Below are 13,278 nucleotides of genomic sequence, written 5' to 3' on the forward strand. Positions count from 1 at the left end.
AAGAAAATGATGTGGCTAATCCAAAGTTGATTTTATATTCGCACTAAAAACATTCAAATTATCCAATAATTCAAGTTAAGCAATTGAAATAAAATGACACAAGGCTTTATGAACACAAAAAAAACCAATTGTTCATTAGTTTAAATTAAGTGGCTTTAAATTAAAATTAAATTTAAATTCTGTCAGGGCTAGACAGACTGTGTATCCTGCTGTCTATAATCTTTGACTTTTCTCTGTTCTGGGCAGCTCAGTCTAGGCTACCTAACCTTCAATCATAGTTTCTCCTCTCCCTTTAATTTCTTCCTTTTCTGCCCAAGGTTCATCTTTCCAGGCTAGGGTTCTGAACATGTGGCAGCTTCACATTTGTATTGCCAGATGACCCCTATGTTTCCATTTGTAGACTGAATATGTGGGAGGCTTTGCACTCGTATTGAACCTGTGAAGCAGTGCAATTAAAATAATTTATCAGGAAAAATTGTGTTTTGAGAATCTTTTATGTTCATGAGTAACTAAAATCAGTTTTGAATTGTTTTAATAACCTGCCATCCATTAATGAAGCCTGATGTCTGCATAAAATAATCTGAATATAAATAGAAAATTTACAATTTTGAGCTATGGTTGTGGTTGCTTATGGCAGCTTCACTAATTGGTGCTGAATTTTCAGTTTACTTTCATATCTCCTCAGCAGCAATGCAGCAGGTGTTGGACAACCTCAGTGAGTTGCCCATCTCGACAGGAGCTAAGGAGATAGACCTCATCTTCCTCAAAGGAATAATGGAGAGTCCTATTGTCAGATCTCTTGCCAAGGTACTGTACTTGTAGTTCTTTTAAATGCTTTATCCCTCATATGATTGTATGTCATAAGGGCTTGTTTACCACTGCAACATTCATTTATATAGCCCCATTAGCATAAAATAATGACCGTAGGTGGTTCACAGGTGTAGGGAAAACTGACATTGAGCCAGGAAAGCAGAGATGGGTTGAGTAAGTTTTTGAAAGAATTTAGGGAACAAATTTGAGACTAGGCTATGGGCGGGAGGGAATGCACAAGCAGTCAGAGTTAATGAATGGAGAGTTGGGGGTTATAAGGAGGATGATGTAGGGTGGGGTAAAGCCATTGAGGGATTTAAAGACAAGGATGAGAATTTTAAACTTGTGTTGGAAACAGGAAGTCTTACTATAGGTCAGAAAAGGTAGGGTGATGGGCGAGCTGGACTTGGTGTGGGATAGGCTACATGCAGCAGAGTTTTGGACAAGTTGGATTTAAAGAGGGTGGGGGTGGGAGGCTATAAAAGAGAGCTGGAGTAGTCAAGTCTGGAGGGGACGAAGAAATGTATAACCGTTTCAGAGCCAGCGGTGTTGAGGCAGGCGATGTTGGGAGGTGGATGTAAGCAATATTTGTGTTGGGGAGGATGAGGTCTCTGAGGATGGGCACCAGGATGTAACATTAGAAAGGGGAAATAAAGTGCTCAAAGGATTGGGAGAGGCAGAGAGCACTCGAGTAAGAAATAGTAAAGTATTAGGTGGGGTCAAACTGAGAGAATACAAGAAGGACTAAGATGGGTTTACAGTGTATGTATGTGAACGCACAAACCATAGTAAACAAGGTAAGTGAGCTGCAGGCACAAATAGCCACATGGGAATATGTTATTGTGGCAATAACTGAGACCTGGCTCAAAAAAGAGGATGATTGGGTGTTAAATATTCCTGGTTATAAAGTGTTCAGGAAAGGTAGGGAAGGAAAGATAGGAGGTGGTGTGGCAGTATTGGTCAAGGAGAATGTTACAGTGCTGGAGAGGGAGGATGTCCTGGAGGGGTCAAGGACAGAATCTATATGGCTAGAGTTAAGAAATAATAGAGGTGCCATTACACTACTAGGTGTATTCTATAGATCACCAAATCATGGTAAAGATATGGAGGAGCAAATTTGCAGAGAAATTACAGGGGTGTGCAAGAACTATAGTGTAGTAATAATGGGGGGCTTCAACTATCCTCATATAGACTGGGATTGTAATAGTGTTAAGGGCAGAGAAGGGGAAGAATTTCTGAAGTGTGTCCAGGAGAACGAACTTGATCAGTATGTTTCCGGCCCGACAAGGGAAGAGGCATTGCTGGATCTGGTTCTGGGGAATGAGGTAGGTCAAGTGGAGCAAGTGTCAGTAGGTGAACATTTAGGGAACAGTGATCATAGTATCATAAGGTTTAGATTAGGTATGGAAAAGGACAGGGAGTAAGCTAGAGTAAAAAATGTTTAACTGGGGGAAGGCCAATTTCAGTGGAATGAGAACGGATCTGGCCCGGGTAAACTGGAATCAAAGATTGGCAGGCAAAACTGTAATGGAACAATGGGCTGCCTTTAAAGAGGAAATAGTTCAGGTATAGTTGAGGTACATTCCCAATAGGGGGAAAGGCAGGGCAACTAAAGTCAGGGCTCCCTGGATGGTGAACGAGATAAAGAATATGATGAAGCAGGAAAAGAGTGTGTGTCGGGTCGAGAATACATCTGAGAATCAGGCTAAATATAGAAAGGTCAGAGGAGAAGTGAAAAAGAAAATAAGAGGGGCAAAGAGAGGGTATGCGAATAGAATGGCAGCCAACATAAAAGGTAATCCAAAAGTTGTCTTTAGGCATATAAATAGTAAAAGGGTAGTAAGAAGGGGGTTGGGGCCAATTAGGAACCAAAAAGGAGACCTACGCATGGAGGCAGAGGGTATGGCTGAGGTACTAAATGAGTACTTTGCATCTGTCTTCCCCAAGGAAGAGGATTCTACCGTAGACATAGTGAAGGAGGAGGTAATGGAGATACTTGATAGGATAAAAATTGATAAAGGTATTAGAAAGGCTGGCTGTACTTAAAATAGATAAATCACCAGGAGTGGATGGGATGGATCCTAGGATGCTGTGGAATTGAGGGAGGAAATCAGAGAGGTACTGGCCATAATATTCCAATCCTCCTTCGATACAAGGGTGGTGCCAGAGGACTGGAGAATTGCAAATGTTACACCATTATTCAAAAAAGGGTGTAACGATAAACCCAGCAATACAGGCCAGTCAGTTTAACCTCGGCAGTGGGGAAGCTTTTAGAAACAGTAATCGGGGACAAAATTCACAGTCACTTGGATAGGTGTGGATTAATTAAGGAAAGCCAGTACGGATTTGTTAAAGGCAAATCGTGTTTAACTAACTTGATTGAGTTCTTTGATGAGGTAACAGAGAGGGTTGATGAGGGTAATGCGGTTGATGTGGTGTACATGGATTTCCAAAAGGTATTCGACAAAGTGCCACATAATAGGCTTGCCAGCGAAGTTGAAGCCCATGGAATAAAAGGCAGCATGGATATGGAATTGGCTAAGTGATGGGAAGCAGAGAGGAGTAGTTTTTCAGACTGGAGGAAGGTATACAGTGGTGTTCCCCAGGGTCTGGGACCACTGCCTTTTTTTATATATATTGGCCCAGAAATTCGGGCCGAGGGCTTCCCGCGGGTGTAAGCCCCCGACCTGCACTTAACTTGCGCGCCAGCTGTTGAGCTGTGGGCCCCCGTGAAATTGCGATCCTGGGCCTCCTCCAACTGCCGGCGCGCAGTGCTTGCGTACCTCGGGCGCAGTTAGTTCGATGCGTCCCCTGGGATCACGTGGGCCATGGGGCGGAGCAGGGAATGCTTCATTCATAAGTTTGACAGGAAGGGCTGTCAAACTTATAAATACTATAAGCCCCAAAACATCACTAAATTTTCAAATACATTTTTTAAAAATCATGTTTTTAAATAAACTATAAATTACATGAAATAACTATTTTAAACAATAATTTAAATTTTTGAATTTTTTTTTCTAACGGGGCTAAAAATAAACTTACCTTTTAAGTATTTAAAAATAATAAACCTGTAGAAAAAATGTTTTAATTTTTAATTAATTCACCACTTACCTTGTAAAAAGCAGGCCATGCGACTGCTTTTTAAATGTCTAACTTCTGGAGACTTACCCTCCCGGGAAAACGTGCAAAAAAAATGTAAGTTTGATGCGCCCGCGCAGCCTCTCCTGCACATGCGTTCGAACTCTGAACCCCTTCTTTCAGGGGAACGGAAGTGCCAATTTCCCGCACATGCGCAGTGCATGCAGGAAACCGGCACTTCCATTGGGCCTACGGGTGAGTACCCCGTGCGTACTCACCCGTGGAGACCTGAATTTCTGGGCCATTAATGACTTGGATGTGAGTGTACGGGGCACAATTTCAAAATTTGCAGATGACACAAAACTTGGAAGTATAGTGAGGAGGATAGTGATAGACTTCAGGAAGGCATAGACGGGTTGTGAAATGGGCGGACATGTGGCAGATTAAATTTAATGCAGAAAAGTGTGAAGTGATACATTTTGGTAGAAAGAATGAGGAGAGGACATGTAAACTAAATGGTACAATCTTGAAGGGGGTGTACGAACAGAGAGACCTGGGGGTATGTGTGCACAAATTGTTGAAGGTGGCAGGGCAGGGCAGGTTGAGAAAGCACTAAACACTACTGCCACGGTCTCCTGCGCCCGGAGATCATGATGTCATCCAAGCGTGTAGCACCCCGGACCGGACATTGATTCTCGCCCCCTGCTTCAGCACCTGCTGCTAGGAACGACCGGTAGAGGAGGACGGTTTGCAGTCGGCTGGGAGCTGGGGGAGCGCTATTTTAAGGGTGCACTTCCTGTCAGCAATCAATTTTGCCTTCACACGTTGACAGAAGCAGAGGCGTTTGGAGAGATTTGACGGTTTCCTACTTGAAAGAGTTTTGCTCGTCAGCAAAACTTATCAGGTTGCATTTCTCTTACCTTTGGTACTGCAACATTTACAAGAGTTAATGGGGGCTGTACTGGCACAGGCCTCGCCCTCCAGTTTCACCTTCGGAGGCAGCAGAGGCGCAGAGAGAGAGTGGCAAACATGGCCAGAGGGAGGAGGGTCAACAGGGCTCTCCACAGGAGACCTTACACTCCCATGGTATTCCAGGAGCAGTTCTCATACATTCATCTGTCAGAAGAGCAGTGCCTTAGAAGGCTCCGCTTCAGCAAGGAGGTGGTCAGAGAGCTCTGCCATCTCCTGCAGCCAGAGCTCCAGCCTCCGCTCAGGACCAGGATGTTTCTGGGCAGTGAAGATCACAGTTGCTTTCAATTTCTACGCCAGCGGCTCCTTCCAGGCTTCAACAGGGGATATTGCCAACATCTCCTAGTTCGCTGTCCATTGCTGCATCCGGGAGGTCACAGATGCTCTGTACAGAAGGAGAAGGGAGTATATCTCATTCCCCATGACCCGAGACAAACAGCATGAACGCACATGTGGCTTCGCTAGGTTAGTGGGCTTCCCCATGGTTCAGGGCGCCCTTGACTGCACCCACGTGGCATTGCAGGCACCTCATCAGAATGCAGAGATGTTCCGCAAAGGCTACCATTCTCTGAACGTGCAGTTGGTGTGTGACCACAGACAGCACATCCTCGCCGTCAATGCCCGCTATCCTGGCAGCAGCCACGATGCATTGATCCTGCGCCAGACTGGTGTCCCAGCACTATTCCAACCACCGCATCAAGCTCACAGCTGGCTCCTCGGGGACAAGGGTTATCCACGCGCCCACCTGGCTGATGTCACTGCTCTGTAACCCCAACACTCCTGCTGAGCTCGCATACAATGACAGCCATAGTGTCACCAGGAACCTGATCGAGCACACCCATTGGCGTGCTAAAACAATGGTTCCACTGTCTTGACCATTCTGGAGGAGCCCTGTAGTACTCCCTGATCGAGTATCTGTTTTCATCGTTGTGTGCTGCATAAACTCACCATTCTGAGGACCCAGCCATTGCCACCAGGGATTGGTGGACCACCTCAGGAGGAGGAAGAGGAGGAGCAGCACCAACGTAGGAGGGAGCTGCTCAATGTTGCTTCTGCAAGGGCTGTTCATGAACGCCTCATTACACAGTGCTTCCGATGAATGAGAGAGCAGATGGCATTTGGGATCAATAACCACATCATTACAGCCAGCTCGCAGCTCTTATGACCGGCCAAAGTTCCAATGAGAAACATGACCAAATACATTGAAATAAACATTTATTATTCTGCACAACTCTCTCTTATTAAACACAACCAATAACAAACAAACACAACAATTTATGAACAAACAGAACTGGTTCTTAGCACACGGATATACTTCTGACCAAAATGAACAATATATTTACAAACACATCCAACTTTGGTACACACACTCCCCCCATTTGCTCTAAAATGTTTATTTACTGGGCCTTCCTCAATGATGTCCCTCCCCTTTACACCTCCCCCCTCCCAACCTCACTGCTTCTCTGTAATATGGCCCCAGTGGCTGCAGCAAGGCTGGTGGAAGGCTGCTGAGTCTGGGAGCCAGAGACTGCAGATGGCCTTGCAGGACGCCCTCGACCAGCTCTGGGCCTGGAAGGCCCGGCTGCAGACTGCAACACCTCAGCATGTGCGGCAGCAGTCTGGGATGGCTGAGTTACAGGCTACGGCAAGTGCAATGGCGGAGTGGCAGTGGTGAGAGCAGGAATGCTGTCATCCTGAGAGAGGACAGCATCTTTCTGCTCGACCAACGTACTGCCACTCCCCTGGGGCAGAACCTCAACATCCGGAGCAATCTGCTCTTGCACAGATTGCTGGTCTGCTGCGGCTCTGAGAGATCCCCGGTAGACTGTGCTCTACCCAGCGATGATGGCAGCAGTCAGCGCTTGCGTGGCATCAATTTGAGACTGCATAAGAGCAGTCTGAGATTGCATGGCGCCAACCAATGACTCCATTACAGCACTAAGCCATTGCATTGCCTCGGCTGCAATAGATCCTGCCACCTCATCCATTACACACGGCATGGGGTCTGGGTCCCCGCAGTCTCCCTGCAAGTCAACCATCCTCTGCAAAGAGGCGAGGATGGGCTCAAGGGATTGCGCACAGATGACTGCAGTGTTGGCGGCAGTCTCCTCCACGCTCCTAGCCAGTGCATGCATGCTCTCGGGCACCCTTGCCATTGCACACGTGAGCTCGGTATGCATGCTTATCGCCTGTGTGTTCAGAGGTCCTCATCCGAGTCCTGTGCAGCAGCACTCGTGCGTGCTCTCACCCTCTGGGGAGATGGCCCCCGAGATTCCCTTTCCCCATGGCATTGCTGCAGCCCGCTGGGTCCTGGAGCTTCACCCACATTAGAGCCAAATCCTCTGCTCCTCTCCAGCGACTGCGTGGCCCCAGTATCTGATGTGTTGCCCTCGGGAGATGCAGGCAGTGAGGCTCCGGCTCGATGTTCCTCCTCCTCTCCCGCTTCGCTGCCACTGGGCGGCTGAGGGACAGGCTGGTCGGATGGTGGCTCACCATCTGAAATCGGGAAGGCACAAGAGTGTGTTTAGCCTGAGGGCAGGGGGGGCAGGATGGGAAGCAAGGAATGGAGACAGTATACTTGGATGGAAAGTGGGAAGGGCGCGTGTTGTGAGGGGAAGTGGTATGAGAGAAGAGGGCGAGGTGATGAACATACCGTTGCTGTCCCCAAGGGGATCGACCTCTGACTGTCACAGTGCCCACAACATGGCTCGTGATGATTCTGTGCACTTGCTACTCCAGCTGTGTGAGGGGGGTGCAGCTCTGCCTGACCCTCTCCCGTGCGTAGCTGCTCCCTCCTGTTCTAAGCAAGCTTGGCCTGCAAGAAAAAGGATAGCGTGTGAGTGAGTGTGCAGCCATGTGTTTGGTAGATGTGCCTACCATAGTTGAATAGCCGTTAATGTCTGCAACGTGTGAGAAAGGATGTGACTTTTAGTAGATGGGCATAGTTGTTGGGTGAGTGTTGGGGATTTGAGAATTTAGACCGTCTGCGCACAGAGTGAGGTTGAGATGGTGGGATGTAGAGGTATTTCAAGCATCTACTCACCCTGACCACCCGAGTGAGGTCATTGACCTTCTTGCGGCACTGTGTATGAGTCCTTTGGACGAGACGCAATGGGCCACCTCCCTCCACATCCTTGTAAACTCCCGGGGCAATGGCCTCCTGCCAGTCTCTGGAAACAGCACTGCCTGTCGGCGTTCCACAACCAGAGCCTCCAATGCCTGGTCGCTGAACCGGCGAGCTCTCTCCCAGGGCCTCTGAGCAGCCATGATATTCCTGGTTGAAGAATTGCAGCTCCTTGCAGGCCCAGGTCAAACGCAGCAATGAGCAGAGTGAGGCTGTGCAGCATGATTGAACCTCCCCTTTAAGAACTGGAAGGCGCCAGTCTGTCTGAGTACAAGGTAATTGACAGCGCCTGAGCTTGAGTAGCGCTCTGAGGTAGCGCCCCGTTCCTCAACGTTAGTGCCCTAAGAGAGATGTGTAGCACTTGATTTAGTGCTCCAATCGCCTCCAGGGGCGCTGGAGACAAATTTCGTGGTCGCCAGTGCTACTTTGCGCCAGGCGCTAAAGTTTGTGGTCGGCCAATATTGGCGCCTCAAAATGGTCGATACCGAATTTTTCCCCCTATACTTCTGAGGCTCAGCTTGGGATCAATAGCAGTTAACACAACTATTAGCCGTGTTCTTCAATCCAATACTGAAATAAACAATGAATATGGAAGTTGCATTTCTAATACACAGGATTGACAAAACCTCTCTGTTGTAAAAACAAACATGGAGCTAATGCTCCAAAATACTGACGCTCTGAACTGCTGCTTCTACATGGACTTGGAGAACTTGATGTTTATGTGGAATGTCACAACCGACGGGTTATTTGTCACTTTTATGGTAAATGGATAATCATTTCCGCTTTTATAATTACATTTGTATAGGAGGAAGTCATTGCTCACCAATCAGATAACACTAGTCCCATGTTAATGTAGCAATATTTATTTATTTCAAATGTTTTAAATATTAGTGAAAAACACCTGGGATTCTTTAGAGTGATGTCTAGATTTGGCATCGATCTATGCAGCTGGTGCCAGGAAATTCTGCCAACTGTGGGTGGGTGTGTGTATAATAATTAAAAATGTATATAACCATAGCTAGATGCATGGATAACATAGAAACATGGAAAATAGGAGCAGGAGTAGGCCATTCGGCCCCTCGAGCCTGTTCCGCCATTCAATTCGATCATGGCTGATCATCCAAGTTCAGTACCCGGTCCCTGCTTTCTCCCCATACCCCTTGATCCCTTTAGCCTTAAGAAATATATCCAACTCCTTCTTGAATATATTTAATGTATTGGCCTCTACTGCCTTCTGTGGTAGAGAATTCCACAGGTTCACCACTCTCTGGGTGAAGAAATTCCTCCTCATTTCTGTCCTAAAAGGCCTACCCCTTATCCTTAGACTGTGACCCCTGGTTCTGGACTCCCCGACCATCGGGAACATTCTCCCTGCATCTAGTCTGTCCAGTCCTGCCAGAATTTTATAAGTTTCAATGAGATCCCCTCTCATTCTTCTAAACTCCAGTGAGTCCCGGCTCTGCCCAGGTGCAAACCGTCCGGTTTGAACTGGTCCCACCTCCCCCAGAACCGGTTCCAATGTCCCAGGAATTTGAATTCCTCTCCCTGGCACCATTCCTCTAGCCACGTATTCATCTGAAATATCCTTCTATTTCTACTCTGACTAGCACGTGGCCCTGGTAGCAATCCTGAGATTACTACCTTTGAGGTCCTATTTTTAAATTTTCCTCCTAACTCCCTATATTCCGCTTTTAGGACCTCATCCCGCTTTTTACCTATATCGTTGGTACCTATATGCACCACGACAACTGGCTGTTCACCCTCCCCTTCCAAGATGTTCTGCAGCTGCTTTGAGACGTCCTTGACCCTTGCACCAGGGAGGCAACACACCATCCTGGAGTCTCGTTTGCAGCCGCAGAAACGCCTATCTATTCCCCTTACAATAGACTCCCCTATTACTATAGCTCTACCCCTCTTTTTCCTCCCGTCCTGTGCAGCAGAGCCACCTCTGATAAGCCATCCCCCCCAACAGTATTCAAAGTGGTGTATCTGTTTGAGAGGGTGATGTCCACAGGGGACCCCTGCACTACCTGCCTGTGCCTAGTACTCTGTGTGTTGGTCACCCTTTCCCTCTCTGCCTGTGCAACCTTTGCCTGCGGTGTGACCAACTGATCAAACGTGATATCCACGACGTCCTCAGCCTCGCGAATGATTCAGTATGTATCCAATCGCAGCTCCAGCACCGCAATGCGGTCTGCCAGTAGCTGCAGCTAGACACACTTCCTGCACACGTAGTTGTCGGGGACACAGGAAGTGTCCCTGAGTTCCCACATAGCGCAGGAGGAGCATACCATGGCACCGGGCTGTCCTGCCATGACTTACCCTTTAATTAATTGCAATTAAATTAAATCAAATCAATCCCACCAATTACAGTACAGTTAAATGGTATATTTAAGGGCCCTAGTTTACAAACAGTCCCCGCTACACCACAGAGACTTTAGAAACTATAAACCACAGAGTTAAAGTTTAAAAAAGAGAGAAATACTTACCTGCTTTCTGGTGATGTCACACTTCGATTACTTTTTACTTCTCTCCTTCCCCCTGAGTTCGGAGATTGATAAGCCTACCTGGTCTCTTGGAGCCTTTTATACTCACTCCACCGCTCCGAGATGCTCGCGCCGCACTCTACATCTACATTTCACCCTCCGCTGCTATCAAACAGTCGGTTTGCCCTCCACAGTACTGCTATATCCTAGAATGCCTAGAACCTTTCCCTTGCCCCTCGTATTGAACTCCACATACCTACCCCCAATCTGCTACACATGTACCATCTTGTTTATCCTGGGCATTTTGTTTTAAAGTAAGAGATTATTAAAAATATATAGATGAAGAAACCTATAATAATCAAGGTAGTTTATACAGTACTGTACAGGAAACTTTCTGGAATCCGGCACGGACGGGACCGACGTGGTGCCGGTTCATCAACAATTCCGGATAACCAAACGCTATAGTAAAAGGTATGGAGCTCAGAGCTCCGTATAAAGCAACAAACCCTGTTGCAGCTTCAAAACAATCGGCACAAGTTGCAAGCGTCTCTGTAGCTTAGCAACAGCTTCAGCTACACCCTTGCACAGCAACAAATGGAGTAAAAGAAAAAAGTAAAAAAAGTTACCTGAACCGACTCCTGAATTTTGCCGGTGGATAGAGCGTTCCGGTTATTTAGGGGCCGGTTAATCGAAAGTTTCCTGTATATGGTTTTCAGAGTTGAGGAATTTGATCCCCAAAACACCTTTTTAAAAAAAAAAAAAAAAAATGTATTAATACCAAAATTTGATTATCATTCACTATAAATCCGTGGCCCTAATGCATTTTGTGTGTTTCATGGCACAACACTGCTATCTAACTGTGTGGGGTGTGCCATGGGTGATCTGACTAAATAAATATCCATGTCAGATGTTGATATAGTGGGAAGACATGTTTTTTTAATAAATAGTGAAATGTAGCATCTGTTTGTTATAGCTTGCCCATTCAAATTCATGAGCTGAATTAGAATCTGTTTTCATCTGACTTGCTGGGATAGGATTTGGGGGGAATTCAGAAGGGAATTTTAATCGATTTTAGAGCTAGATATTCATACCAGTAAGCATATAAATCCTGGCTAACCAAATAAAAGATGCATTCTTTTTTATTTAAGCACCTTCCACCCACCATAGGAGTCGAGCTAGCTTGATTTGGTTCTGGGGCTACCATGTGCATAACACACATACCTAAAATAGCATATGGTCTCCAACATGCAACAAAGCCCCACATTTGTTTCTCCAGCTAACAAGATAGTTCCCATTGCTGCTCTTGTTTCGCCTCTTAAAGTCTCTCACTTCAGAATACTGTGACAATTCTGGTCTCCACATTACACAAAGGATATAGAGGCACCTGAGAAGGTGCAAAAAAAAATTACAAGGATGATAGCAGAACTTAAGTTACAACTATCAGGAAAGACTGAATAGGCTGGGACTCTTTTCTCTAGAAAAGAGAAGGTGGAGGGATGATCTAATAGAGGTCTGTAAAATTATGAAGGGGTTTGATACAATGGACATAGAGATGATGTTTCCACTTGTGGGGAGTCCAAAACTAGGGGCCATAAATATAAGGTAGTCACTAATAAATCCAATAAGGAATTCAGGAGAAACATTACACAGTGGTGAGAATGTGGAACTCGCTACCACGTGAAGTAGCTGAGACGAATAGCATAGGTGCATTTAAGGGGAAGGTAGCCAAGTACATGAGGGAGAAAGGAATAGAAGGATATGCTGATAGGGTTAGATGAAGAGGGGTGGGAGGAGGCTCATGTGGGCTATAAACACTGGCACAGACTAGTTGGGCCAAATGAGCTGTTTCTGTGTTGTAAATTCGATGTAATACTATGTAGTTTTTGCGGTTGAATTGGAACACAATTGTAAGTACAGTATTAGTGTGTGCAGAACACAGTGAGTGCCAGCCAAGTACAGTGGTAAGAAAACTATTTCCAATTACCTTTCGTGCACTTTTGTTTTAAAACGGGCATAATTGTACCCTGGGGGAGTAATTTCTGTACAAAATACACCACCATGTAATCCATTAGATTTTATAATCGGGTTGTTGGGAGAAGGAATGCCCTAGCGGACATTTAGCGGCGGCGCTAAACCATACCGCCCGCTCTCCTGCGCACGCAGATCTTGACGTCATTCCAGAGTGCAACGCCCTTGGGGCGCCCCGGACCGGAAATTCAGTGGCGCCCCCCTCCTTTCCGCCTGTCGCTACCAATGACAGGTTGACTGGAACGCTTCCCAGTCGCTGTGGGGCTGGGGAGGCGCTATTTAAAGGGGGCTCTTCCTGTCTTCTGTGTGGTAGCCATTTTTGGACCACTCGTTCAGAGAGAGAGAGAGAGAGATTTGCAGAGAGACAAAGGGAGAAAGAGAGACTTCTGCATTGAATCAACACTGTCTGAGTTAGCTTTGGCTTCTGCCCATAACTGTAGTTGCTTTGCTTTTTCACCGGCATAACTTTGATTGCCCACATATTATGGGGGCTGCAATGGATGGGAACGTCGTGCTTCTCCATCACATTGAGAGGACACAGAGACGTAGAGAGAGAGTGGCAATCATGGCCAGACGGAGGAGGGCCAACAGGCATCTGTACAGGAGACCTTACCGTCCCAGGGTTTTTCGACAACCGTTCTCGTACATCAATATGTCTGAGGAGCAGTGTTTGCGAAGGCTGTGATTCAGCAAGGAGGTGGTCACTGAGCTCTGCCACCTGGTTCAGCCAGATCTGCAGCCTCAACTGAGGAGCAGGACGTCTCTGTCGGTGGCAGTGAAGGT

The 13,278-nt window shown here is 46.7% G+C and overlaps 1 protein-coding gene across 2 annotated transcripts in view; it reads left to right on the top strand.

Moving 5' to 3' along the window:
* The window catches only part of LOC147117481 (protein PALS2-like), a 188,222-nt gene that overhangs the window by 159,320 nt on the left and 15,624 nt on the right, over nucleotides 1-13,278 (top strand). Inside the window, exon 2 of one of the 2 annotated variants that reach the window (XM_085988495.1) lies at nucleotides 686-807. In XM_085988495.1, coding sequence (XP_085844621.1) covers nucleotides 691-807 — 117 coding nt within the window. In that variant the 5' untranslated portion in view covers nucleotides 686-690. The remainder of the gene's footprint in view (nucleotides 1-685; nucleotides 808-13,278) is intronic. The other variant, XM_085988496.1, reaches the window with a different exon arrangement.

This window comes from Somniosus microcephalus, chromosome 5, assembly GCF_052327205.1.
Source record: "Somniosus microcephalus isolate GS21.2 chromosome 5, FLI_Smic_1.0, whole genome shotgun sequence".
NCBI lineage: Eukaryota > Metazoa > Chordata > Chondrichthyes > Squaliformes > Somniosidae > Somniosus > Somniosus microcephalus.